Source organism: Folsomia candida, unplaced genomic scaffold (assembly GCF_002217175.1).
Source record: "Folsomia candida strain VU population unplaced genomic scaffold, ASM221717v1 Fcan01_Sc001, whole genome shotgun sequence".
Taxonomy (NCBI): domain Eukaryota; kingdom Metazoa; phylum Arthropoda; class Collembola; order Entomobryomorpha; family Isotomidae; genus Folsomia; species Folsomia candida.
This window is the reverse complement of record NW_019091193.1, coordinates 3,762,301-3,790,300: the sequence shown is the minus strand read 5'-3', so window position 1 is coordinate 3,790,300 and position 28,000 is coordinate 3,762,301. Positions and strand designations below refer to the sequence as shown.

The 28,000-nt window shown below is 36.8% G+C and overlaps 4 protein-coding genes and 1 long non-coding RNA gene across 12 annotated transcripts; 3 read left to right on the top strand and 2 right to left on the bottom strand.

Annotated features, from left to right (window-relative positions):
* Nucleotides 1–12: 12 nt before the first annotated feature.
* Nucleotides 13–4,439, bottom strand: LOC110855808. The gene is made up of 2 exons (XR_002548524.2): nucleotides 4,172–4,439; nucleotides 13–4,042 (listed from the first exon to the last, which is right to left on the bottom strand). It is a non-coding gene; the product is annotated as an uncharacterized LOC110855808 (long non-coding RNA).
* A 398-nt stretch (nucleotides 4,440–4,837) lies between these two features.
* On the top strand, nucleotides 4,838–6,603 carry LOC110863478 (probable prolyl 4-hydroxylase 3). 2 transcript variants are annotated; one of them, XM_035846571.1, is made up of 2 exons: nucleotides 4,838–5,087; nucleotides 5,841–6,603. In XM_035846571.1, exons 1-2 carry the CDS (start codon nucleotides 5,031–5,033, stop codon nucleotides 6,276–6,278), a joined length of 495 nt encoding a protein of 164 aa, XP_035702464.1. In that variant the 5' UTR covers nucleotides 4,838–5,030; the 3' UTR covers nucleotides 6,279–6,603. The 2 variants fall into 2 exon arrangements, with proteins under 2 accessions (XP_035702464.1, XP_021968492.1); XM_022112800.2 differs by having other exon boundaries at nucleotides 4,841–5,345.
* Nucleotides 6,604–11,293: 4,690 nt separating this feature from the next.
* LOC110863641 (lanosterol 14-alpha demethylase) lies at nucleotides 11,294–15,037 on the top strand. Of its 2 annotated transcripts, XM_022112995.2 has the most exons (7): nucleotides 11,294–11,400; nucleotides 11,495–11,716; nucleotides 13,297–13,563; nucleotides 13,751–14,055; nucleotides 14,165–14,467; nucleotides 14,541–14,736; nucleotides 14,824–15,037. In XM_022112995.2, the coding sequence occupies exons 2-6, from the start codon at nucleotides 11,495–11,497 to the stop codon at nucleotides 14,722–14,724; spliced, it is 1,281 nt and encodes a 426-aa protein (XP_021968687.2). In that variant the 5' UTR covers nucleotides 11,294–11,400; the 3' UTR covers nucleotides 14,725–14,736; nucleotides 14,824–15,037. The 2 variants fall into 2 exon arrangements, with proteins under 2 accessions (XP_021968687.2, XP_035702001.1); XM_035846108.1 differs by lacking the exons at nucleotides 11,294–11,400; nucleotides 11,495–11,716 and adding an exon at nucleotides 12,992–13,034 and having other exon boundaries at nucleotides 13,113–13,563.
* A 987-nt stretch (nucleotides 15,038–16,024) lies between these two features.
* On the bottom strand, nucleotides 16,025–20,317 carry LOC110850516 (UDP-glucuronosyltransferase 2B31). Of its 2 annotated transcripts, none has more exons than XM_035846107.1 (5): nucleotides 20,065–20,317; nucleotides 17,628–18,372; nucleotides 17,054–17,294; nucleotides 16,865–16,966; nucleotides 16,025–16,589 (listed from the first exon to the last, which is right to left on the bottom strand). In XM_035846107.1, the coding sequence occupies exons 2-5, from the start codon at nucleotides 18,351–18,353 to the stop codon at nucleotides 16,186–16,188; spliced, it is 1,473 nt and encodes a 490-aa protein (XP_035702000.1). In that variant the 5' UTR covers nucleotides 18,354–18,372; nucleotides 20,065–20,317; the 3' UTR covers nucleotides 16,025–16,185. The 2 variants fall into 2 exon arrangements, with proteins under 2 accessions (XP_035702000.1, XP_021953673.1); XM_022097981.2 differs by lacking the exon at nucleotides 20,065–20,317 and adding an exon at nucleotides 18,452–18,590.
* Nucleotides 20,318–23,518: 3,201 nt separating this feature from the next.
* LOC110841855 lies at nucleotides 23,519–27,161 on the top strand. 5 transcript variants are annotated; one of them, XM_035846521.1, is made up of 7 exons: nucleotides 23,519–24,670; nucleotides 24,780–24,957; nucleotides 25,051–25,299; nucleotides 25,373–25,744; nucleotides 25,930–26,170; nucleotides 26,469–26,764; nucleotides 26,850–27,161. In XM_035846521.1, the coding sequence occupies exons 2-7, from the start codon at nucleotides 24,792–24,794 to the stop codon at nucleotides 27,047–27,049; spliced, it is 1,524 nt and encodes a 507-aa protein (XP_035702414.1). In that variant the 5' UTR covers nucleotides 23,519–24,670; nucleotides 24,780–24,791; the 3' UTR covers nucleotides 27,050–27,161. The 5 variants fall into 5 exon arrangements, with proteins under 5 accessions (XP_035702414.1, XP_035702412.1, XP_035702413.1 ...); XM_035846519.1 differs by having other exon boundaries at nucleotides 23,524–24,299; nucleotides 24,780–25,299; XM_035846520.1 differs by having other exon boundaries at nucleotides 23,524–24,319; nucleotides 24,780–25,299.
* Nucleotides 27,162–28,000: the final 839 nt, after the last annotated feature.

Here is a 28,000-nt window from a genome sequence, read left to right as displayed (position 1 = left end):
TTGATGCATGAGTTATTGCTCACAAATACTCACAATTTTATTACTTTCAAACTAAATTTATATACATACATTTACTAACGGTAGATTGTTGAATGCCAATTGGTGTCATAATTTATATGTACTAATGCTTCACATTTTGCTTAGAGTGATACGACTACAACGTTAATCATAATATTTGGAGATAGACGTCACTCTACGCGGAATGCAATGCCTTCGTACATACTTTTATGTATATATGTAAATACATACTCCTACGTAGGTACTTAAACAATAATATTTCCCGCTTTTGGTAATCCTAAGTTTCTGAAACATTAAAATTCCCCGCTTTTGGTAATCCTAAGTTTCTTAAACATTAAAATTCCCCGCTTTTGGTAATCCTTAGGCTCTTAAATGTTACAATTTGTCACTTCAGATTATCCTGAAGTACTTAAACAATAATATTCCCCGCTTTTGGTAATCATAAGTTTCTTAAACATTAAAATTTCCCGCCTTTAGGTAGTCCTTATTTACTTAAACATTAAAATTCCCCGCTTTTGGTAATCCTCATTTACTTAAACATTAAAATTTCCCGCTTTTGGTAATCCTCATTTACTTAAACATTAAAATTTCCCGCTTTTGGTGGCCATTATTTACTTAAACATTAAAATTTCCCGCTTTTGGTAATCCTTATTTACTTAAACATTAACATTTCCCGATTTTGGTAGTCCTTATGTACTTAAATATTAATATATCCAGCTTTCCAAATGAAATGAACAAAATAAATATATTCACAACATTTCCATATAAATATCTAACAAATTAGATATCTTGAACGACATTCCCTTAAGTACCAACTATTACGTATATAATTACGAATAATTTTCAACCATTTAGTTGTGTTTATACTTCACGTCATCCTCACTTCACTCGGTCAATTCGATCTTTTGATTGGCCAGAATTTTTGTTTTTGTATATTACAATTACCTACTTCTTCCAGTAAAAAAATCCAATTGGCCGAGTGAATTGATGATGACGTGAACTATAAACACACCTTTAGAAAATATGTAATTAATTCAGCATCCATCCCGCTACGCAAATCCACCATTGTGGTCCAATTTATGTATCAAATATATGAATACGATAAGAGCGATGATTAATTTACGTAGAGGGAATGATGCCTGACGATTATTTTGGCTCTGCTTATTATTGTTGTTTATCCTTAAAATTGCCAGTTGAGTCCAGGGTCCATATTATTTTTTAACCCTTTTTTATGTCGTATTAAGTATTTGCTTTTTCCTACATAACTTTTGTAACCCTCAAAGCCATAAATACACAGGATCAGTTCGCACATGCATGTGTACTAAATTCTGTCTGAAATTAATCGCTAGCTCTGTACTCTGACCTGCAAAAATTTTTACGGTTTAAATTTTCAAATCGCGACACCCCTTGGAATTTAGGACAACGATTAAACTTTCAGTTTTTGTGTATTCCGTTTGAAAGTTTAAACGATTGTTTAAAATGTCTACATACAGTTTCCTTATCTGCTTTTTTATCATTTCTCCAAAATTTTGAAACTCCAAACAGGATTTCGAAACTTACTTATGTATGAATGAATAGACATTAAATTACAAACCCACTACTTCCTCACTGGTGCGAACAAAATTTCATGGCCAAAACCTAATCTCACTGATTCGGAAACAAATTACCCTCTTCCGTACTTTTCCCAGATATGAACAATTCTAAAAACCTTCATTTGAATTGTTGAACTTGTTATGGAGTGGTGTGCGCTTAAACTTGCATTATTTATAACATTAGGATAAATAGACCAAATGTTAAATTGAAAATTCTGTCTAAAGGGTGTTGATTTAATTCGCGAACATTTTTAACTGCAAAACGGAAACGGTTGTTTTACAAAAGTACGACTACTACCAAAGCCTATCTTTTTTTAATTGATGCCTCAGTATTTGGTCTTTCCACCATGCACATCAATCATCCCTTCAACTCTTTGCTGTAGCCTCCATGCTAATTTTCCCAAGCTGATTTTGGCACTGGATTTAATTTGCTTTGAACTTTGGTAATTATGTCTTCCCATGTTGAAGGTTTTGGATCTGGTGCACTTTTTCCTTAGGTCTATGCAACATGTTATCCTGGGAATACGCGGCCAGATTTTTATCATTCCACAAAAATTTCCTACGTACGATTGAAACTTGTTGCTCCAATATCTACATAGTGGAGTCTTCGATGTGATATGTGACATTGTCCTGGTTGAAAATAATGTTTATCTTAACTGGCAATAATTCCTTATTCCTTAAGCTATCAGAGCACATAGGTCGAATTCTGTCCATATCTCCCGTTTCATCATGTTTTCTCATTTTCATACAGTATTCAGAGATGCCACGGCACGCGCCAAAAGCCACTTGATACCACAACTTCCGACCCAAATTTGAGGACCCTCAGTAATGACTGGTCCGATTTTTTTGCTGTTCTTTATCTTCAATTTTGTCAGTATCATATTGGATATACATTAATTTCAGACTCATCGATTCCGCGGATGTGGTGACCAAGTTCCTAACGTCATCAAATAACCGCTGTTTCAAGGAGTTTATGCAAATGCAACACGGAAATCATTATGTTTGGAAGGAAAATGATTTTTCTCCGTTAGCTTGTTAGTTCTGTGACCATATAATGCCAATTCGACGATAGTTTTTACCGCAATGGACAATTTATCTTCGATTTTCGTTAAATCCATTTTCCGTTGTTCAACTCCCTTGAACCATTTCGACGAGAACTTCAAGTTTTCGAACGAAATATCAACATATTCGTTGTTTTCCTAGTAGGTGGGACCCATTTGAGTTGTTCAGATCATTCTTCATGTTCGAAAAATTTTTGTTCATCCATTGGCACAAAGTGTTTCAGGCACGTCAGAATTTTGGTGGATATTTTATTTCACCTGGAATTCCTCATTTCCAAGACCTGCATCCCAATGGTATTACGCTAATGATTACTACCTATCATCGGTCCACACATGGTGACAATTTCAAAGAAAAATATTAACGGGCTCAATAATTATAGCAGACTTTGTCTCGAGCTTGAGCCGAAAAATGGATGTTCGCGGATTAAATCAACACCCTTTATTCCTGTGCTGCTCTGAATCGGAATCGTAAATGCTTTACAGAAACTGCTCCCATCATCGCAAACATGAATAGAAATTTGAATTTACGCGAAGGCAAATTGGCCCGAGCAAAATATCTGGACCACACCCCTAGAAAGGCATGGGTTTCAATGAACGTTGGATAACTAACCCCCCTTGAAACTCCATATCTTAATTCCCAAAAGCCCGAAAAATAGAATTGTTCGAGAGCAGTAGGTTTTGGCCAGAAATTTAAGTAATCTCGACCAGTGTGGCTTCGAGGTGAGGCCAAACATGAATTTTAAATAGTAATATAGCACCTCAATGGGTATTGTGTATTATCGTCAGCTCGGACTCAACTGGCACTTCAAAGACATTAACGAAATCCTCAATTTTCACGTTTCATTTCTTTGTCGCTTGTATCACTAGACTTGCATCTTAACTGATCCGGTCCAGGGCTGAACATTTTATGAATATTTAAAATTAGATCAACCCTTTTAAAATGATCCAGTTTTTGACCGTCTAATTTTGCAATGGTTTCTGCCCGAGCTAAATTTTCTGACGCCAGGGTCGCGATTTGTTTCATGAGTTGAGCATTCTCTTCTCTCAGGGCGTCATTTTCCATCTGCATTTGTGTCAAACGTTTCTTTGCCAGGTCGCGATTTTTCTTGGCGTTTATCGCGTTTCTGACCGATTTTGTGGTTGGGATTTCTTCATACTTTTTAACCTTCTTGGGTTTTTGGATAAGTTTCTTGTTCGGATTTGGAGGTCGTCCCCTCTTCCTTTTTACAAGCGTTTGCAGGGTCGTCGACATCGTGTTGAGTTAGTATTAATTTTATTACAGGGTTGGTTTAGATTTCCGAGACTTATTAATTTCCTGGTGTGGTCTTTTGTAATTTCGAAATTACTCCAACTTTTTTATCCTCCCTGGAACTTATTAAAACACCCAATTATTACGGTTTAGTTAAACATATGTACATATTTATAGGGGAAAATTCTGTCGTAAAAATGCAAATATGTATAATCAAATATCCAATTAATAACGAATTTAAATTTATTTACCGGTGATGCTGTTTCGCCAAACAATTTTTTACGTTTTTTCATCCTAATTTTAAATTAGAATGAAACGTGCAGACACATCTGCACCAACCTCTTCTGGAACGATTCGTTGAATAATGGACATAAAATCAAGTGTATATAGGTACGTAGATACTTCAGATATGTATGATCCATAAGTTGTACACGGATAGGTTTAACCAGTATGGAGGATGCACAATGCGACGTAATATCAATTTACGTAAATATGTATCTATGAAGCACAGACAGTCCACCATTTCATCACCGACCACATTTTTTATCCCATCTCCCAAATACTAAAGCACATACATACATATCCACGTGTCGTATATTCACATCCACTCATATATGTACAAGTATACTTTGATAAAGATGCCGTACATAAAGGGTGTGCTAAATTTTCGGGGAATTTTTATAAGTGCACCATGTGGAGATCGATATGTGCATAAGTACATACCGTGTATGTACCTAATCTGGAAAGATATATAGGATATCTTGATCTCCTATCCCATCCCATGCTTAATGCCAGGTCCCAAACGTTTTTAGCATAAAAAGTAACCACATCACATTCTCATTGTCTGTCTCATCGCATGCATAAACAACATGAACGTTTGTACGGAAAATTGTGATTCATTTATGTACTTATGTACATGTGTTTGTATTCACTCCATGGTTACATACGATTTGTATGTAACTTACGCCTCGTAAGTTACGAGTATTCGACTGTACTTATCACACCTGTGATCAACCGGTGATTCAGTGTGTGCTTACGGAGTGACCGATATTAAGCTGGTTGTTTTACGGGACAATTTCAACAAGCTAATAAACTTTACCTACCTGAAGAATGAACATGGACATCACTGGTGATAAAGGTGACTCGGTTTTGACGTCAAACTTTGACGTGAGTAAAATAACAAAGGAAATCGTCACCTTATCGCCGCCTCTAAAATTGAAAAGTCATTCTCAATCGGTTAAATCATCTCCGGCAGCATTCATCTTAAGAAACTGTTTGACCAAGGCAGAGTGTGCGGCTTTAATAGAGTTGGCTGAAAATAATGAAGCCGGCAAAAGTTTATTTTCGGAAACGGTAGTAAATTTGGAAGGAGTGGACGTCGTCAATCAGGATGTTAGAGAAGGCTCGAGATATATTTTGGACTCTGTAAGAACCGATTCCCAAGCGTATATAGCAGAATTAGTGTTTGGTGTCACCTCATATGCATATTTTGAATTTTTGACGCATTATGTAGCGATAGTTTATTCAACATGGAAACCCCCTATCGCCGAAAACGGGCATAGTGAGATTTATGCAAATAAGGTGATCCGCAAAAGTATTCGTGCATTTAACGAACTTTAACATGAACGAAAATTCATATCAATTTCAATTACAATACATGCATTGCCTATGCATTTTAATTAAAGAGTGATTTGCGTATAAAATATGACGGATTAAAATTTTTAATAAAATCTGTCACATTAATCGACTAAAAATTTACATAATATGCAGATTCATCGACGAAATATAATTTTTAGCTATCAAAAAAGTATCAAATCATGTACGTAGCATTATTTCCACTCAAATTTGAATTCTCTAAACAAATCAACACTGTGTAATAATTCAAAATTTGAAATTTAAATTTTACTATTCCCTTCCCAGGAGAACATCGTGTCCCAACTGTGGACCAGGATTCGTCCCCGTATTCCCACCAATTTGAAGGGTGCCGTCGTCACCGGGCTGAACGAACGATTACGCTTTCTTCGGTACGAGACTGGTCAAAAGTTTGCGCCCCACTACGACGGCACCTACTCGAGAGAAGACGACCCTCTGGAAGTCAGCCTGATCACGTTGCAAATTTACTTGAACGACAATTTCGAAGGGGGCGAGACCAATTTTCTTGGCGATGATGATGACGACGACAAGTCCGGGAAAAACTTTGAAGTCGACAAAGTCAGAATCACTCCAGAAACCGGAATGATCCTTGTTTTCGAGCAGGACCTCATGCACGAAGGGGCCGAATTAAAGAACGGTGTGAAGTACACGGTTCGAACGGATGTGATGTACTCGTACTCAAAAAAGAAGAATATTATGATGTAACGGTTTGTACTGTAAGTAAATATGTACATACGCATTTGAAATATTTTAAATGCGTACGTACATTATTTAATGTTCTAGCCGAAACTAGCCGAAAGAATAAAAATGTGTATATGGACCACTTGAAATATTTTGCACACCTGTCGTAAAGGACATATCATAGGTACACATATTCATCTACTTATACCCGATCTTATTACATAGAATAGCACAGATTTTATTTTTTACATATCAACTTGTTACCAACTTTGTAATTTTACAAGAGTTCGGAAAAATATTACAGACAACTAGTGAGCATTTAAAATAAATAGAGCATTATGAACTTTAACTACATGAAGAAGACCCTTCTTGAATGTTCACTCCTAGATGCCTGCCTATGTAGATATGTATAGATAGCAAATTTTGGAGTCAACAACGAAAAACGTTGGATATGCGTCTTAAACATAAATCAGCAACACATTTCGAATTTCTTCCCAACGGTTTGAATCGTATTTGGACAAAGTAGATGAGATACTTTGAACTTTGGAAAATTACATTGCATGGTTAACAAATAACTTGATTCTCGGTTTAATCATTTTTGAACTTGTTCAAAACTTGGTCATTCGAATGCATTCAGAAATTTTATATTGCAGCCAATGCCGTTGAAAGGATACTATTGTTGATTGATGGAACTATTTCAGAGCAAGAGTTTTATCTGTATTTCTTGGTATGAATTAGAAAGAATTTCAGACAAAATGAACGTATGAAATCTATCAGTTCATTTTGTTTTAAATTCCTTCAAAGACCGGATGTTATTAGTGATGGTAATCCGTAACCGACCCTATCCTAGGATCGTAAAAACTCGGATAGGATCGGATTTTCACACGGATCGGATAGAGGATCTGAGGATCAGACAATCCGATCCTATCCGAACCGATGCAATCCTAGGATCGTATAGGATCCTCGGATCATCCGATGTAAATATAAACCATTCACCACTTCAACACTTACGAACACCAATTGAAATACATTTCTTGGGTAACCAACTTTGGGGTTGTAACCAAGTCAAAATTTCATTTTGGAAACTTTGGGGGTGTAACCAAGTCAAAATTTTATTTTGGAAACTTTGGGGGTGTAACCAAGTCAAAATTTTATTTTGGAAACTTTGGGGGTGTAACCAAGTCAAAATTTTATTTTGGAAACTTTGGGGGTGTAACCAAGTCAAAATTTCATTTTGGAAACTTTGGGGGTGTAACCCAGTTAAATTTGTTGGATTTAATATAAAAATAACGGCTAATTTCAATAATCATTTTGGAGATGACGAGTTGTTAGAATTTTAATTATTAATCAATTATGTATGTTTATACGCATATAAATAAACAAAAGCAGCTGGTAAAGTGTTTCCATAGTTACTATCAACTCAGTTTTTCTTTTCCATCCCGCGCTGGTATCCTTCCCATGCTATTAGTATGGTAGGGATACGAAGCGGGAATCAAATTTTTGGTGAAGTAATTCTGAGTCAGTAGTAGACACATGCATGTCAAGTGAATCTTGTATCATCCGCGGATATCCTATGATCCTAGGATCGGATCGCATCGGATTTCCAGCTGAACCGCGAACCGATCCGATCCTAAAGTGAGCAAATCCGATCCGATCCGATCCTGTATTTATCCGATCCTATCCTACGGACCGGTTAATTTAGGATACGGATTACCATCCCTAGATGTTATCGTTATTCAAAGACCAAAATCTGTCAGTAAAATTTAATAATATAATAGACTACATTATTGTAGTCGGATATGCACATCCCTGATTTAATGAAATGCAAATCAGTACAAACAATGTATGAATAAATGTGCATTAAATAAAATTCAAATAACCCAATGTACACAAATTTTGTTACGGTTTTAAATCGCAAATATTGTATATGAACGTCCAGGGCCCGTGAAAGGGGGAAGCAGTTGCCCTGCTTGCCGCCCATTTCACGGGCCCTGATGCCTGTACGGCTCACAGTAAGTTAGTGGGTGGGTCGGAGGACCCACTTGATCCAGGTCATTTTGTAAGTATTATTGTATGTTGTCATCACGGCGGCTTCAACACAGCTCCTAGGACCTTACCCCGTACATAAACTAATGACAAGTATTGGTTCCTGTCACTTTCTAGAATTACAGATCGGAAATTACGAAAACTCGACCATAGGTGCGCAGCTTCCAACAGCTTCCGCTTCCGACCAAAATTTTCGCTTCCAGCTTCCAGTGCTTCCGCTTCCGCCCAAAGTTTGTGCTTCCGACTTCCAGCGCCTTCGCTTCCGACTAAAAATCGCCGCTTCCGACGTCACATTCTCGAGAGTGTGTTACAGTGTGTTTCGCAAAAAAAGTGTTTGGGACAAGTCTAAAACCATTTGTATCACAAACCTGGAATTCGAGTGCATAAAACTGCTCTTAATGTAAATTCCATTGTCGGATTTTATCTAATTTTCTAAATGTTGTTGCAATTTCAAATAATTTGCACAATTTCAAATTTTTTACAAGTAAAAACCAATATGTAATTTTTTAAAAAATCGCTACTTGCTAAGGAAAATTTTCATAATTTCTTCAAACAAATCTTGACACAAATTACAAATTTTCAAAAATCAGAGAGTATACATAGAAACAGGATGTGTACAATTTAAAACATTTGAACACAGTATTTTAACTGCAGTTAAATATGAGTATATGTATAAAAGTAAGTATGTAAGTACATCTATATTATAATCTATATTATAAGCTGGAAATGTCTGTCGGCAACGGAAGTGTTCCGCAACCGAAGTGAAAGTAAAGAAAGTCAAGTTTAGAGTGGCGCGAATTTTTAAATTAAATTAAAAATTAAAAAATGAAAGTCTGATTATGCAGTTATCTTGGGATGGTTGTTTTACGGTGGTTATCAACTCCCAGATAAACACCATCAAATATGAGATAAATGTTCAAAATATTTAGAAATTTCAGAATCACATACTTCGCGGAACATTTGCTTTCACTTCTGTTGTCAACAGACATTTCCAGCCTATAATTTACGCCCGGCAGATGACGGGCTTATACGCTTGTATTTAATACGCGAGCCCTCACTTCCAACTTCACCTACACAAATAAAAAATCCAGTCATTAAAAAAATTCACTTATATATCACACATAAAATTTTGGGAAACACTTCCTCACTCGATAGGATTTTTTACAGTTCACCTTTCTTCGTCATTAGTAAATATGTACATAGTTGAGTTTTTATAGTTTTAATTGGCATGCTGAGCAAGATAAGTATGCAATTATCCATTTCCAGTGAATATATGTATTTACTTACACAATTGACTACGAATTGATCCAGTTTATATTAGCTGATGCTTGTTGACGGTTTAAGGCTACTGTGGATGACGCGTTGGAGCGTTAATCTCACTCTACCTCTATCCAAATATCTTGAAATGCATCTTCAAAAATTGAATCAACTCCAGGAGTTTTGAGATAAATTCAACTTTGATATTGTAATCTAAATCTAATTTTTGGTACTATCATTACAAACAAGTTGATTTGAAAAAATAGCCAATTCTTTTGCCATTTTTTCGCTATGAATTTCCTAAAAAATGAACTCGCTAATTTTTTTCGCATGCCGATTTAACGGTCCAACCAAAATGTATTTGATCCCAACCAAAATTAATAATTCCCCAAGTCAAAAAAGGTCCAACCAATTTATGTACTACCCTCAACAGAATAATTGGATTTTTAAGTAAGAAATACATAATGAAGTTTGCATGGCAAAATAATCAAAATTTTACAATATCAAAGAAGATTTATGCATTTTGTCGACAATCAAATGCTTCGCAATTTTTTTTATCACGCTTAGGTTTTTAAGTGTCGGGGATCGTCTGCTTATTCTTGGAATAATGACGGGCTAGATATTTTGTAACCCTTTCTGGGATGTATTCCAATATTTTAACGCAATCGATTTTAAGTCTTTTACATAATTCTACTTCCAACAATATACTACTTTCGAATTTTCGAAGAAGTCCGAACAGAATTGGATTTTTTGGCGAGCGCATGGAGTGGTAATTTTCGTAATTTTTGCCCCTTTGAGTAGGCGCAATTGTGGCCCTGTCATTTTGATATGGATAAATATTTTTTGGCTTAATTGTTTTCAATAGTACAATAAGCAAGTTGAGTCACAGCCTAAGATTAAAACCACTATGATTTGGTTGGATTATTTTATTATTTTGGTTGGACAGGAAAATATAAACCCGTTGGCCATTTCATTATGGGCGAAATTATTAATTTGGTTGGGGAAAATATGATTTTGGATAGGTGGTATAAAATCAACCTATTTTGTCAAATCTACTTGTTTATAGTACTAAGAATTAGATTTAGATTAAACTATAAAAAGTTGCATTTGTCTCAAAACTCAAGTTCATTCAATTTTAGAAATTATATTTACAGACATTGAACAAGGGTTGAGTGATACTAAAAACTGTATGAAGATATGGGGCCTTAACAAAGAATTACTTTGACATATGTATATACATATGTATATATGTTTGTCAGCTATTTTGCCATGAAAATAGATACATGATATGATGATGATGATGATGCCCAATATATAATGATATCCATGTAATGTCTATACAATAATAATGAAAATACGTACATAATAATGAATAAAAAACTTGTCACGCTTGTAGTTTATTTTTATTACCATTCGGCTGCATGACCAGGCGTCAGAATGACCACGTCTGGCGTCCAAGAGCAGGAAGACAAGCTCATATACATATTCCAATGTCATATGTATTGCATATCCTGTCTCTAGAATACATATTTATGTATGCAATTGTGCATACAATTGTGTATGCTACTTTTCCTTCATTGCCTAATTATATCTGGCAAAGTCAGTAATTGGTAAGTTAGATATTATTGAAATATGCATTTTTACAGTAACATGAACAAAAAAGAACCACAATTTTTCCTCCCTCGTATATGCATCAGTGGTTCTTCGCCTATAAATGTAGTTGTAAAATTAAAACCAGAATCATTCTGTCAAAAACATTTATTGAACTGATAGGTTTATTAAACCAAGAGGTCATTTAATTATTGTTTAAGAAATTATTTTGGAAATTAAATTGAAATTGAAGGTGAGATATGGTACAAGATTAATTTCAATTACATTTTGTATACAAAAACTTTATAGATTCAGCCGTTAAGGTAATTGATTTCCAAATGTTTTAGATGGACGCCTTAACCTCAGGCTTCGTGGGGACGACGATTTTTCTTGGGTTTCTAATTGGAACGAAGAGATGGCCAATTTTTAGCAAGTCTAGAAGCCCAATTCCTCCCGGGGTTAGGTCGGTCCCCTTGGTTGAAGGAGGGCTGCCCTTCATTGGACACGGAATCGCCTTTGCCATCGATAGTATCGGCTTTGTGAGAAAGTGCTATGCAAAATATGGCAAAGTAATCTACTTATCCATAAACAACTCATCACGCATAAAGCATGTCATCGATTTGAGGCGAATTAGCGACGACATCCTATATTTGCTTAGCAGCAAAGTGGAAAATAAAGAACGTCCGGGAATGAATGGGAATGCGCGCTCTAGCGAGTATATTGAAAAATCAATAAACCCGCGAACTATAATAATTTAAATTTCTGAAAGCCCACTTCATTAGGGTCAATTTGGTATATCACTCTTAAATTTCAAAAATGGATAAGGGTAGAAGAAGCTTGTTTGAAAGGGAGCTGTTAGCAAAACGAGTGATGGAGTTCTACAACACGACAGCCAACCGAGACTCCAAGGTGACCTGGAACTTTTTTAAGCAGGAAGGAATTCCAAGTTCAAATGTGTATTCCTACATAAAAAAGTTCAAGGATTCCGAAAATGTGCAATTCAAGAAGCCAGCTGGTCGTCCGGCGAACCTAGCGACCACTCGAGTGAAAAATAGAATTGAAAAAATTTTCAAAACCAAGCCATCAACGTCAGTAGCTGTAGCTGCCAGGAAAGTCAAAATTTCCAAAAGCTACCTGGGGGAAATTAAGGTCCATAAATTAGGAATCAAAGCAAGGACCAAAAAACCTGCACCAAATTACAAGCCCGTACAAGAAAGTCGGATCAAGGATTGCTGTCAAAAATTGTTGAAGAAAATGCGTGGAAAAGTAGTGATCCTGGATGACGAAACGTATGTTCCGGTTGACCCTTCAAATCTTCCAGGGCGTCATTTTTTTCATAGCTCGGATCCCTCTGAAGTGGCTTATGAAGAAAAAGTACGAAAAAAAGACAAATTTCCAAAGAAATATTGCATTTGGCAATGCATCTCCAGTCACGGACATGTATCAGACCCGGTAGTTCTCGAAGGGAATATCAATCAAGATATTTATCTGAAAAATTGCGTCAAGGCTGGATTGGAAGCATTTATTAATAGGTTTCACAAAAATGATAAAGTTTTGTTTTGGCCTGACCTCGCCACTTGTCACTATGCAAAGAAAGTGACCGAGTACCTCAGAAAGAAAAATATTGATTTCGTACCAAAAGATATCAACCCACCTAATGTACCCCAACTCCGCCCAATCGAAAAATTCTGGGCACGTTCTAAGTCAGTATACTCCCGGCTTCAAGATGTGCCTGACACCTTTCGAAAATTCAAAGGACGATGGAAGAAAATCACCTCGGAAGTGGCAAAAACTTCGGGAAAAAATTTAATGAAAAATCTTCGCAAGAAAATCGAACTAGTCGCCAACGGGGGTGTGGCGGCCTTAGCTATTAATTAAATTATGTAGGTACGTATTTGGTATTATACATATGCAAAAAGTTTAAAATTCCGATAACTCATTGTGATTTTATGACCACATTTTCAGACCATTCCCATTCATTCCCGGACGTTCTTTAAATTCGGATACGACTGGCTTTATTGGTCTTGACTCATTCCATCCCCCTTGAAATCGAAATTTTACCAAAAATTCTCCTTAAAATTTATGACAAGCTTAATAATGCATAGTACCGCTGTGAATCAAGCATTTAAATCGTTTGTATTTATAACAGGTTTTCAAAATAAAAATATTTCGATTTTCGATGATCCTCGTATGCGATCGAGAATGTGCCGCAGAATATTTCAAGGCTGGCGAACACAAGTTTTCCTTCGTCGATATATTAACGATGCTCTACTTTGCTGATGCCTTTTCAGACGTAGGAATTCCAGTGACACGATTACAAAAGCTTATGCACAAAACGGTTGCCGTACGGGTTGACCGATTCCTCCCAAAAATAAAGGTTGAGGCGGAACGATGCATAGCTCGTTTAGAAGAACAGGTAAGTACATACATGTTTAACAGAATTTGTAGGATTACATTTCTATTGTTCAAAAACATGGATCATCAATATTTGTTATTGGTAAAGCCACGGTTTTTAATCTTTAAAGATTAAAACCTGTAGCTATTTTTTGGACCGAAGGGCTTACTACTTATTTTTGAACTATTAAAATTCTAATGGTTTCAAGGTCCAGACTTTTGCGGGAAATCGGGAAATAAATTTTGCAAAGGACATGGTCCGTTTTGTGATGTCCACAAGCGTAATGTGCTTCATGGGGATAGAACTGTCGGATCGGGCATTTGAAAATATGTACGAATTCAACCAACTCGTCAACACCGTGGTGAGCTCAGCCTACTTTCTGCCACCTTGGTTGATCAGGCTTATCTTTGGCAGAAGGCTGGCATCTTATAGGAACAGAGTACTCATAGAATTTGAGCCAGAAATTGAGAAATACAGGGCAGATCGGGGAAAAAATGAGTCCATCATTTTGCGGTATGCTTTCCCATTGATGCAATTTTTCTAATTGTGATGTTTTTCGCACTCATTAAAATACAGACTCCGTGTTTGCACTTCCTCTGAATATCACTGACCTATTAAATAGGGCCACTGTCGATTCATTCAACGAACTAACAGGAAAGCCACTCACTAACCGGGAAATTGGTGAGATATTGCTCTGTCTGTTGTTCGTCAGCTCGGAAAATACGGCGACCGGGCTTACACTCGCGATCGTGAATTTGGTCAATCATCCCGAACATTGGGATCGGGCTAGGGCAGAGAGTCGGAAATTCTTGCGAAACGGAGATGTCAAGGGGATCATGACTTCGGAATATTTGCACGCCTGTGTCATGGAGATGGCAAGACTGAATTCGCATATGTTTGCAATATTGAGAAGACCGAGGGAAAAGTTGGTTATTAAAAAAATAGTTTCTTATGTACTAGGTTGCCAGAAGATAAGTATGTATGTATTCTTTAATTAGGAATGTTCTGGGAGAATTTTTCGTCGGTGAGGTTGACGCTGTTGGCATGTGCGTACAAATGATGCAAGTTCATGGTTCGGCGGAAGAGGTTTTCTCCGACCCGACAACCTACAAGCCGGACCGTTTTCTGGGAGGTGTGGATGGCTTAGGAGACAAGGAACCGATGGGTCGCAAGATATTATGACGTGGGGGTCAGGTAAGTGTTTCGTAACGAGGTGTTCCTCGCCCCTAAGATATTTGTTCTAATAATTCATTATATGTATGTGCATATATACTTACGTAGGTCTTCATCTTTGCCCTGGACGAACATTTGCCCTGTACGAGATCAAGATGGCGCTAGCTTATTTCATTGATAAATTTAACCTTGAAATTGTCTCATCTTCATCATTGAATTTCTTTTCACCATTAGCGTTTGGAAAAATGGAGGTGAATGTTAGTTTGAGCTTGATGGATAATGACCAAATAGCAGAATAAATATATAAATTATTTAGTAGGAAGTCGGACAGTTTGGCGAAAACCCTTTTGGCAAAAAAAATTCGCCAAAACAAAATCCCATTTGGTGAAAATAAAATTTCACCCATTCTAAGGCATTTTGAGCACAATGTTTTTAAAGTACCATTTGGCGAAAAAATGTCACATTTGGCGAAAAAATGTCACATTTGGCGAAAGTGACGGTTATATGAGTGTGCTAAGCTATGAAGACAATGCCACAAAAATTGATCATTCTCTGTACATTCGTAATATATTTGAACTATAGCATTCCTTCCGGGTAACAACTCTGCAACTTAATTACTTATGTATCCATGTAATAATACTTATTAGTACATACATATTGATTCCACGTCTTGATTGGACTTGGCAGCAGCACATCACATCACGGCAAAAGCAATAATTCGGTTTGATGTGCAACAGGGTGAGAAGAATAAATGCATACACGGTCACAAAAGAGTGATCGAACCCCGATAAATGATAAATGCTCGATAAACCTAGATACATACATTTAAAATGGATTCATAAGTGGTAACAATCAAGCAATTGTATGTAATATTTATAAATGATTATGTTTTTACTGTTCATTTGTTCAACAATACCTATAGCTAAACTTATAGAGCTTACAGGGCAAATACTTTCATGGTTAGTTAGCCCGGATATTTATTCCCTCGGCATAATAAGCTATATAATTATCGTATAATATATTAATCTATTTTAATTTTAAGGTATTTGGCATGAACAAATGTGAAATTTGTATTTCGCCAAATATGATTTTAGTATATTTTCATTTTCGCCAAATGCGACAAAAATTTCCCATCCGGTACTTTCATGATAATTTTTTTTACCATTTTGGCGAAAATTTATTTTCGCCAAACTGTCTGCAAATAATTTAGTATGCATTATGCTTGGATATATTTTAAAAATTAGCAGCGTACAACAGTTTCACATTGCAGTTGTGTTGAATAATACCACAAACTTAAATACAGGGAAACTCGTGTAAAACATTTTAATAAACATTACATAAAAGCGTGAACATTTTAAAGAAATTGATTCGCTAGATAAATCCACACTTTTTGTTTCTAAAAAACAATTCCTAGCTTCAATATAAGGTTAACAATCCTTAAAAAAGTAATTACTGAGTTTCATATTAGGTTTATGATTGCTTCAATTTTGTCTTTGTGGCGAGATTATTAACAAATCTACCCATCCAGATTACAAAAATACCCAGGCACAAAATAGCCATAACAACCGCAAGTAACAAAACTAACCAGACGTCCAAGTTCCTTCTTTGATACCAAGTCAGATTTCGCGCCATGGGTTTCAAATGTGACAGGTGGTCATGCCGAAGAACATACTCCGTCCAGAAGACAGCCGTCTCGATTGGCGGAATGGGCAAGTCGGTAAAAATATTGGACATTTTTTGTACCCTTTGCTTGAATCTGGGGTCGTAAAGGACGCTGGACAGGGCACTCTGAAGGTTCTGGTCAGTAAAATTATGAACGTCCAGTCGTACCGTTAGGCCACGTTCCTCCAGCTGCATGGCGTTGAAATCCTGATCTAATAGATATGTATGCACACTCTTAGAAATCCAGTATTAAAATAATACCAAGCGGTATTCATACATGACTCTACCCAAGTGTTATTGATATACAAGAAAGGCTCGGTATTATAGTTTTACCATATCCATAGCAAGTTTTTAGGGACCCGCGTAATTTTAATACCGAGCGGTAGCAACTTTAATACAGAAAAATCAATACCTCTGGTACTAGACATAATTTCTACCGGTAAAGAGAAAAATTAAAAATTCAGAATTCCTAAATATTACTACTTACCAAAAAGTATGGGAAATGCGATCATCGGCACTGCATTGAATATCGCTTCTTGCACACTAGGGCGGCCAGCTTGGGTTATAAATGCTCGTATTTTTAGATGACCTGGAAAAATAGGTAAACTGTTAATACATACATCTTGTTAATAAATTTGCTAAAAATTTCGCAACTTTTGATACTTTGCCACCTTACTTAACACATCTTGTTGAGGGAACCAACTAGCTAGGAAAAGATTTCTGGGAATTTTTTCAGGAACTTCGCCATCCCATTTCCATAAAAATTTAAGGTTTGGAAAAGCCCTGATGGAATTCATGAAAACGTTGATAATGCTTTGCGGCAAGTTATTCGCTACCACGAGGGTGCCCAGACTGACATAAACGAAGCCCTCGTTTCCAACATCAGCATCCGTGGAAGAGATGAATTCTTCCATTTCCTAAGAATATATTCACACATCTAAGGATAAACAACTAGAATGTTAAAATTGAGACAATTCACGCAGTCCTTTGTAAAATTCGTAAGTGTTGTAAAATAATTTTCCAAACTTTTACGCAATAAAAAGACTCCCTTGATCTGAGTAAGTAAGTTTACAAAAATTTCTAAACTAATTGTTTTCAGAATATCTGTCAAATTTTGTAAGTTTGCAGAATTTGCGGATTTTACAATGTTACCACGCACTGTCAATTGTGTGAATTGCCTCATTTCAGTTGCAATACATAATTACATACATATGTAGCATAATTAATACAAACGTCTGACAATCACTTACACTGGGTAAAGCTTCATGCTTCATTTTCAAATGAAGCCCGGGTACAGAAACGAACATAGGCGGGAGAGATCGAGCCTGTTCCGTTATAAAATTTCCCGCCATAAGGACAAGACTGACATTTTTGTAGAGATCATAAATTGATGGCATCTTCTCAATTTTCAGTCCTTCTTGCAACACCGACTCTAAAAATGGGGCAACTTGATACGTCTCGTACGCCCAACCGAGTGGAAGCAACGTGCTCTTGATTCTGTCGATGAAGGTAATCGAATCCGTGCGAAACGGAAGATCGTACGATGTGCCCAACGCCTCGTCCGGCAAGGTGAACAGATCCGTGAATTTGGCAAAAAATGGCAACGTGCTGTACATAATAATTTTGGCATTCAATTTATACGCTATTCCTACCCCGCAGTCAGGAGTGACGTCCGTCACGACCAGGTCGATCTTTGTCGTTGCGATCAACCAGGCTTGAAACTCCACACTGTTAATTAAGACTTGACAACTTTGCGCGTACGATTTGTCGAAACTTGTGAACGGTGGTGGGGGCTTGTTTTGAATCGCTGCCGTCGGGTCAGATGCCAGGTTAAGGATGTACTTCACAAACATCGCGAACGATTCGGGAACGATTAACCGGATTTTCGGATTAACGCCCTCCACGCGCATGGGGGCAATGTAAGTAATGTTATGGCCGCGGGATGACAATGCGTCGGCAAGTGGCATCATAGTCATGACGTGACTAGGCGAACCGCTGAAAGTTATAGTTGAAATATACATATATTACAGATTAAGTTGATTGATTGTCTTGTAAATATTTAAGATATACATACAAAGGATGCATAAAAAGGATATTTGCCGCATTAGCGTTGCCAGCGACAAATATGATAAGGCTGATTAACACGTGCATTAAGAGGCAATCTAGTAAAGGTGCAATCAATTCGACATCTCAGGGATGACTGTGGTTATGCACATGAAGTTGTAAATAACTAGACGTCGGTTATACAGAGAGTGAATCAAGATACAAAACTCACTTTTGTTTATTTTTCTACAGCTTTATTTTTCGTTTGTGAATTTTATAAATTGCTTCAATGGGTAGCCCATTAGTTTGTCTAACGAGGTGCAATCGCTTTTTCTACGCCATTATCACCTTTGACACTTTTTTGGAGTGATTTTGTTCTACCCGTTTTGAAAAGTTTTCCAAAACCCACTTAGCGCCCGAGCCGTCAGCTTGAAATCTCTGCTTCAAGTACTCAAATCTAAAATAATCCATCCGAATAATGTCATGCGACTCGCCAAGAGTAATTGCAGTTAAAAATTTATTTCTGGAAAATAAGTTTTCATGCAGTTATCGCGAATTTGCTTCGAAAAACGCGATGTAAGACGGCGTGGGGGCGTACAGCGGGTCCTCCTCCGCGTTAATATATTTAGGTCAAAGTGACTGATCCTAAAAACTATTGCCTGACTCACCCCCAACATTTTGCATACTTTTCTGTGGTGACGGATGTTCCTTATTGATGAAATTTGCAATCTAGTATAACTCATGCTGGATCCTGACTGATCTTGAACGCCACTTTGGTGGAGGTGGAACTCCAGCCAATGATTTCTGCCTCTTTATGATAGTGCCATTTAATACAATGGAAACATGGCTTTGACTGGTACTTGAATTCAGTTGTCGCCAGTTTCTTAAAAAAAATTTATGGTACAATTCATCTTTGGAAAACTCTTTTACGGCTACCTCGCACTCCGTGGGGGGGAGTGGGGGCATGTTGCTGCACAGAACTAAGAGTGATTTTGCAAACTGTTCCTTGACTATCTGGGTACGACACGTGCAAATTTCAATAATCCCAAGTGTCTCTAACACTTGTTATCTCAAAAATAAAAGTGAGTTTTGTATCTTGATTCACGCTCTGTATATGCATTTATAACTTTTTCAGAACAAACCAGATCGCACTAATCCTTCGGTAGACTAACATCCCATCTAAGCAAAGCATGATCTTAAAAATTCAAACGTAGTTTTCAATATTTTGCATGTTTTCGGGTTTTCGTATTACATATACATTTTTCATGCATATTTTGAGGTTGTTTTGTTATTATTACATACTTTCTTACATATTTTTTTACGATTATACATACATAAATATTTTGAGGTTTTTTACACAAAAATATTTTCCTTCCTTCAATATGTATATATATTTAAGATTTCGAAGTGGAACAGGTGTCAAGATATGGCTTTAAATGAACATTAAAATACACGTCTGGTACATATAATTAGCCACTAACACTTCTAAAAATTTGAATCTCCACGAAGATGAAATGTAAATATAGTAGAGAATTTAAGTTGAAAAATATTTTTTATGTGAATATTTTCGAGTTTTTTAAGTACATATGTACATATTTTGAGGAATTTAAGTAAATACATATCCGCCCTATGGAAATAACCCACCTTTTAATATAATGTCAGATATGTATGCAAATCATATCCAACCATTTATGTAAACTTTGTGTCCTATTTCATGACAAGCAGGGGCCGCGGAAGTCGTATGGACATCTGAGGACATTGGGGAATGGCTTATAGTGAGGATGGGGCAGCTCGTTGATAACGATTTTGACCTTGAATTACCCTGGAACGGTTTGACAAAATTTTGAACAGACGAGCCCGTTGTCCGAGGATAGAGTTGTGCAAAAATTCAACTCTCTACTTTCAAAAATGCTTCTATCACAGCCCCCAGAAGTTGGGACAGTCATTTCAACTTTTTCTAAAAAAACTCTAGCCCGTATTTGCAAAAATTTTATTAAAATTACCTATTAAGGAATAAAAGTGAGTTTTTGGTGACATTTGACGAAGCACTATTTTCTCTACAAATTACTAATTGGGTTCTAAGAGCTTACTACACGACAAATGCCGAAAAAAATTCATGGAAGTTGGTGCTTCCCGGTAAGGAGAACTTTTATAAAAAGTTTATGCTTGTTGGTGAATGTCCGGTCGTGGTGTCCTCCCACTTATCAAAGTCCCCCAAAAAGTGAGGGTATCTGCAAAGTATTACGTGGACAGTGTATTGAAACCAATTTTAAAATAACATTGACCTAACTTGCACGGTAAAAAAATAAATCAGATGATTTTTCATCATGGCGCAGCGGCTTCCCAGACAGCACAGTTGGCCCAAGATTATGCAAAGGACCTTGAACCTAGACTGGGGATAAAAATCGTTTCGAAATAGTGAAATACATATACATGAAGTAAGTCAAATGGACTTATTTGGGGTCAAACACTTGAAAAGAAAAATTTTTCTACGGAGACCGAATTTTTTAGACGGAGTTTGGAAAGAGTTGAAATGACTGTCTCAACTTCTGGGGGCTGTGGGGGAGGCATTTTTGAAAGTCGAGAGTTGAATTTTTGCACAACTCTATCCTTGGAAAACATGCTCGTCTGTTTAAAATTTTGACCCGCTACAACAAACCGTTCCGGGGTTATTCAAGGTCAAAATCGTTATCAACGGGCTGCTTGGTATATCACTGGGGGATGATTAATAACCATGAGGACCTTGTCCCCACGCTTCCGCGAGCACTGCTGGCGAGACTGTACAAGTCCCAATTATTTATTAAGAATTATTCAGCACCAATCGCTACAGTGGCCACCTCTTAGCACCGCTCATTCGAAGGTCACATTGTGACCTTCTAGCAAATGCATCTTGTGTATGCATTAAAATAAGAGTGCATATGTATGTTCATGCATATGTCCTACCACTCCTACACGAAATTGCTGTGCTGCATAAAATGCTTTGTATAAAAATACGTATAAAATTGTAGAAAAACAACTTTTACATATGTGCATGCGCATCAGTGAAAAACTGGTTTACTGCAATATTGACATTTGATTGGGGAAACAAATATAAAAAAAATAGAATCACTTATGGAAGTTGCTCAGACCAGGGTTGTAGAAATTGCACTTGTCTCTCACAAATCTCATCTCACAATCTCTCTTTTGTCAGTGAGAAATATGTGATTTAGATAAATATAAGAAATATCCTGCCGTCACCTAGCAGATCACAGAAAATTTACCGGAATATACGAATTTCCGATTATCCAAATTTAGTCCAAAATAATTTTCAAGTCAAATACTAAATGAAATTGATTTGTAATTTAGTCAAATTACTCTTATACTTGTACATAGATCAAAAAACTAAAGGAGAACCAATTTCGAAGTAAAAACAGCAAAAATGCCGATATTGTTTAGGAATATTATAAGTATACTTTCGTGGGAAAGAATGTTTACAAATATTCATAGTATAATTTTCAATGCATAGTTTATAACAACGTAGAGTGTGGTGAAATTGTTCCATTTAAAGAAAAGAGATTCACTAAGTTATCGGACCGCCGCAATCAAATGCTCAGAACTTTACACACAGTTGATGTAATTTCAAAAAAATTGCATATGTTTACTACCAAAGAGTTTGGATTGCCATACAGTTCAAATTTTAATGATTCAATTCCGCTTTCTGCTACAGATTGCATTTTCTTCTTCAGATTTCGCGTGAAATTCCTCCCATAGACTGCGCCTACTTTCAAGCTGATTTTCTTCCATCTGTTCTTAAATTTTCGTAAGGTGTCTGGCGTTTCTGACAGCTTAGAATATTTGGATGTAGTCAGCGATCAGAATTTCTCAATTGAGGAAACTTTGGTGGGTTTCCATTTTTTGGCACAAATTCAATTTTTTTCAGATGTCGGTACTGAGTGACCTTTTTGGCGTCATGGGACCTTGCGAGGTCAGGCCAAAACAAAACTTTATTTTTTTATGATCTTTGGTAATTAACGATTCCAATCCCCCTTTAATGCATGATTTAAGATAAACCCCCTGGTTTACAGTACCCTCCAAAATGACGGGATCGGAAAAATGAATAATGCTAGACATGCATTGCCAAATTATTCATTTTTTTCGGAATTGGTCTTTCTTTTGGACTTTGTCTTCATATTTTACTTCACAGGGGTTGGAACTATGGAAGAAATGCCTTCCTGGAAGATTTGAAGTGTCATCTGTGACGTGGGGCTCATCGCCCATGATGACCACTTTTCCCCGAATCTTCTTCAACAATTTCTTCCAGCACGCATGAATCCTTTCCTGTTGTGCTGATTTGTAATTTGGTGCTGGTTTCTTTGCCCTGGCTATAATCCCTAGTTTACTGACTTTGATTTTGCTCAGATAGCTTTTTGAAATCTTGACCTTGCTTTCCGCTGCAGCCATTGTCGTTGATGGATAATTTTTGAAGATTTTTTTTATGTGATTTTTGACTTTTGTCGTCGCTAGCTTTGCAGGTCGACCAGTGAGGACTTTGAATTTGAATTCATTGGATTCCTCGTACTTTTTTATGTAAGAGTTGACATTTGAATGAGGAATACCTTCTTGCTTGAAAAAGTGCCAAGTGATTTTAGAATCATAGTTTGTTCGATTTTTGCGAAATACAATCACTCTTTTTTTCAACTCTTGCCTTTCAACCCAAGTTTTTCTAGTCTTAGCCATGACTCAATAATTAGTGATATATATCGATGCAAAGCTTATAACTTGGTCTAATAAAAAATATTTTTTTCGAAATTTAATTTAAATCTGCTCCCGCTCAGCGCGCGTTTAATGGGGCGGTCTGATAACTTAGTGGATCTCTTTTATATCATGGTCTGATATCTGTGCAATTTATGACGTTTGTGCAAACCAGTCTGATTGGTTTTATTTATTTTGTTAGATTAACCATCAAAATATTAAATTCGTCCATTTCCAGGACTCTATTGCCCCTCTAAGTATATCCTGCCCGTTTACACAAACTGTGGATTATTATTATATGCACACCAATTTTTTTACTTTCGTTAAAAAATAATTGGTTAACCTTGTTATTTTAAGTTTCATCCGTATTTTAAAAGCTCGGTAATAATTTTGAACACCGAGCAAATGTATTATGACTCACTATTTCTCATATTTCTCACTTCATACCCAAATGAGATGATTGATATAAATCATTAAATCTCAGGTATATACCACTTGTAACCCTGGCTAAGATAAGCATGGCATATTTTGTTTCATATTTGTAGGGGCAAATGTGGTGGGACATGTAGGTATTATTAACTTTCATAACGGCAAATAATATATAAACTTTCATAATATTGGTACCACACAATCTGCCACAAATCAAGAAACAATAATTCCCTATATTAAGTTTATGCACGTTTTTGTACATACACAAGTCGACAAGTCCTTGAAAAATTCTAGGTCAGCTCTTCAACCTATAAATACATATCCGTGGACAAAGATACAAGATAATCATAATTTGGCACTTTGTTACTTTTGACTACACAAATATGTAGTCATCTCTTGCCTGTTAAACAATTTGCCCAAGAAAAAAGATGTCGGAAGTAACACTAAATGCATTTATTAAATATTTACTTTACATACATACTTACCCATGGGTAAGTATGTATGCATCCATCTACGTGCATGCATCAAAGTCCTGTAGTTTATTTATTGCATACTTACATACATAATAATTAGTGTGTACCATCAAGCAGGTTTCTACATATTTACGTGCACTTTATGTATGTCTATTAGATTAAATTAAATAAATTATTAGTTCGTTGTCCACCTTCATGCGAATACGAGGCTGATAAAAGTTGAAATTCAAACAACAAATTTTTCGAGTAGGCAAATTTCTAAACAGGTTTTTGTTCCCCAAATATATAAATATTTACATGCATAACTATGGGAACGTCCATACATACATTGTGTCATCAAAAAGGTGTTTGGTTCTCGGCCGCCTTTCTTACTCGTGTTAATCTTACTATGAGTATGATAGGAAATTCGTGGGTGGGTGGTCTAAAAATCGGCGTTTTTTTGATGACCTAATATATGGTCGCGCCCTATACATAAATGAAGTAAATATAAGTATATTTATGTATCCGCGTGAAATTCTTACTCCAAGTTTTTCTAACACGGTTTTATTTGTGTTTTTTCATAAATATCTGTATTATAAACAACATTTTTATGTGCGGATGTACATACATACTAATTGGTACAACAACATCGCTTATAATTGCATTAAATAGTTTTAAATGTGTATTTTTATTAGTATTCTTTATTTAGATTAATAAAACTAATTTTAATTACATATTTACTTTCAGAAATTTGCAACAATGAGGAAGGTGTATGCAACCTTAGCAACTACTGTCCTCCTGTTCCCATGGTTAATCACTGGTGTCGCAGTTATCCTAATCCTTCGCAAAATAGTTGAAATTGGGGCACATATTTGGAACCGGAAGGAATTTCTAAGCATTGTCACGTCCCAAAGCACCGTATTTAGTAATGCATGCGCAAATCAGACATCAATTCGCTTAAATCTGTTAAAAATTCAAGTTGCTTCATCACTTTTTTGGGCGATATGCATTTTTCCAGGTATGATGCCTGTATTCTCCGACGAATCTTGGACAGCTATCGTCATACTGGAAGTCAACCGGCCTACGATTAATCTACCCCGGCTAATCAAAGATTTCGAGAATAAAGTTTTGCACGCGAAGGTGGATGTCTCCAGTTCGGCCTTGCTTTACCCTGAACTAAAGTGCAAATTGGTACAATGGTGGGGATACTATTTTTGGGCGTTCTGTCCTAAATTCGATATTACCGACCATATTAAACACTTGAAAGGTTGGCAAATAATTTAATTCAATATTAACGAAAGTATAACAAGCAACATAAATAATCTTAAAATTCTATTAAGAGTCAGAGTTTCACAACGACCTTTCCAATCCGGATAATTGGAATAATTTAATAAACTACGTCTCCAGCAAGAGGATCTGGCAGATGGATAAACCCATCTGGGAGCTATTGGTAAAGGAAGGCGTCAAAACGGAACGTGGGAGAGGGAAAAGTCTGTTAATTTGGAGATCCAGTCATGTCTTATGCGATGGTTGGTCAATATTCAAATTAACTGCGAGGCTATTCGACACGCCGGATAATGTAGGAAAGGAAATGATTCGGCAAAGTGGGAAATTTTCATGGAAAGGAATCCTTACCTGGTGCACCCTCCCATATGATTTTGCTGATTACGTGACAAATGTGGAGTCTGATGATACTAGTGTTTCACCACCAAGTAAGTTTTCCCAAGTTCGATGTCACCTTTTAGTCTACCTCAGGGGCCGCAGAGGTCTGGGGACAAAATCCCCACAGTTATTCGACATCCCCATGTTGTATAAACCCGACTTTCTCCTACACATCGGGTAGATTTAAATGTGACAAATTTTATTTACATATCCCATTTGTAAATATTTCTTTCAGACGATAGCAGTCACTCACAGAAGGAAATGTTTTCGAAATCGTCCCCCACATTGAATCTTTCGGACTTGAAAAGGATCAAGGATGAGTACGGGGTCGATTTTCTTTCCCTTCTTTTTGCCGGTACGACGGCCGCAATTCGGGATAGTTATCTTCAAAATGGCATTCAAATCGAGGGTACTCACGCCAAAGCTAGTTTTATCCTTCCAGTTCCTAACCATCCGCCACAATTGCGAAATCATATGTAAGTGTTGAATTGACGTTGACATCAAACTCAACCATTTTTGCATACGAGGGTGGCGTAATAAATACTTAGAAAGAGTAGGAAGGAAACGGATTTGAACCAAAATTTGTGCATGAAAACAAAATAAATTTTGAAAGTTTAGTGTAGGCGATGTTGTTAACAAAAGAAGTTTAAGAAAATCACAACTTCCTAAATGTGTTTGAGGTTTATTGTCATGCAAAAATTTTGGTTAAAATCCGTCCTACTTTTCCTAAGTATTTATTGGTTCACCCTCGTATAAATGTATAAATATATTTAGGTCACATGGGGCAATTCTTCTCCCCGTTGGGGAAGAAGATTCGAAAATAAGGCTCCAGTTAATTGGACAGAGGATGCATAAATATCGGACAAGCAAGATACCTGCCTTGAAAATGTATCTCACGCATGTGCTTGGCTCCCTTCCTGTCGCGTGCGTACAAAGTTTCCAAAAGAGATTATTTGCACCCATCGTGGTCAATAATTTGGTTGGGCCGCCTGTTGACTTGTATTTACACGGCGACCGGATCGATATTTCGTATGGAGGAGTTAATATTGCAGGAAATAGGACACCCAATGGTAATTGTATTCACGGCTGGAAAATGGATTTTAACTTGAGCGTACATAGGTTTAGCGCTTATTTATATCATGTTTTCCATTCCAGAACCGCGGTTTGCCTATGATACCCGCTTTTACACGTATGCTGGAGCCGCAATCATGGCAGTGACTGGTTTCGAAGAATTCTTTTCCCGTCCCGACCAACAGATGACTACATTTCTGAACAGCTATGAAGCAGAATGGAGAAAACTTTTGAGCATGCTGGATACCAGGCATGGAAGCTCTGAAGCCCGGAAAAATTTTTGAGCAAAAGAGTACGATTTTTCTATGAGCTAATAACCATGTGATTTATGCATTTGATGAGTATTTACATACATTACTTTGGAGAAAAAAAACTTTTTCTGTTAAAAGGCTCAAATTTTCTGCAAATTTTGTAGCCAGCTAATTTTAAAAATACATCAGCATAACGCATACTAAATAATTTATTTATTATCTGATCCAATCGTCTTCAATCAAGTTTAATCTAACATTCACCTCCATTTTTCCAAACGCTATTGGTGAAAAGAAATTCAGAGGTGAAGATGAGTCGATTTCAAGCCTAAATCTTTCAAGGAAATAAGCCAACGCTATCTTTATCCCGTAGAGCGCAAATGTTCGTCCAGGGCAATGATATGAAGACCTACATACATACATAATATATATGTACATACATATAATGAATTGTCAGAACAAATTTCTTAGGGGTGAGGAACACCATGTTTGGCAACACTTACTGGGGTGGATTTGATTAGGTGGGGGTGGATTTAGGTGGGGGTGGGGGTGGATTTGGGTGGGGGTGGGGGTGGATTTATAAATGCCGGATAATCACCCCCAGATAACCACCTAAGACAATCACCGCAGATGTACGCACAGCACAATTGTGACCTGAAACAACTCATCGATCTGTGATGAAGTGCTGTTCTGCGTGCACTGCACAGGGTCCACAAGTTGTATCACGTTGGCACTGGGGATATTGTGCTGTGCTGTGCTGTGCTGTGCTGGGCTGTGAGCACAGCACAGGGTCGAAGAGTTGTGTCACGTTGGGACTGGAACTATTGAGCTGTGCTGTGCTGGGCTGTGCGCACAGCACAGGGTCGAAGAGTTGTGTCACGTTAGGACTGGGACTATTGAGCTGTGACGTAACACAACTCATCTGTGATTTGTTGTCTGATAGTGGTTATCTGGGAATGGTTGTCTGACGATGGTTCTTTAGAAATG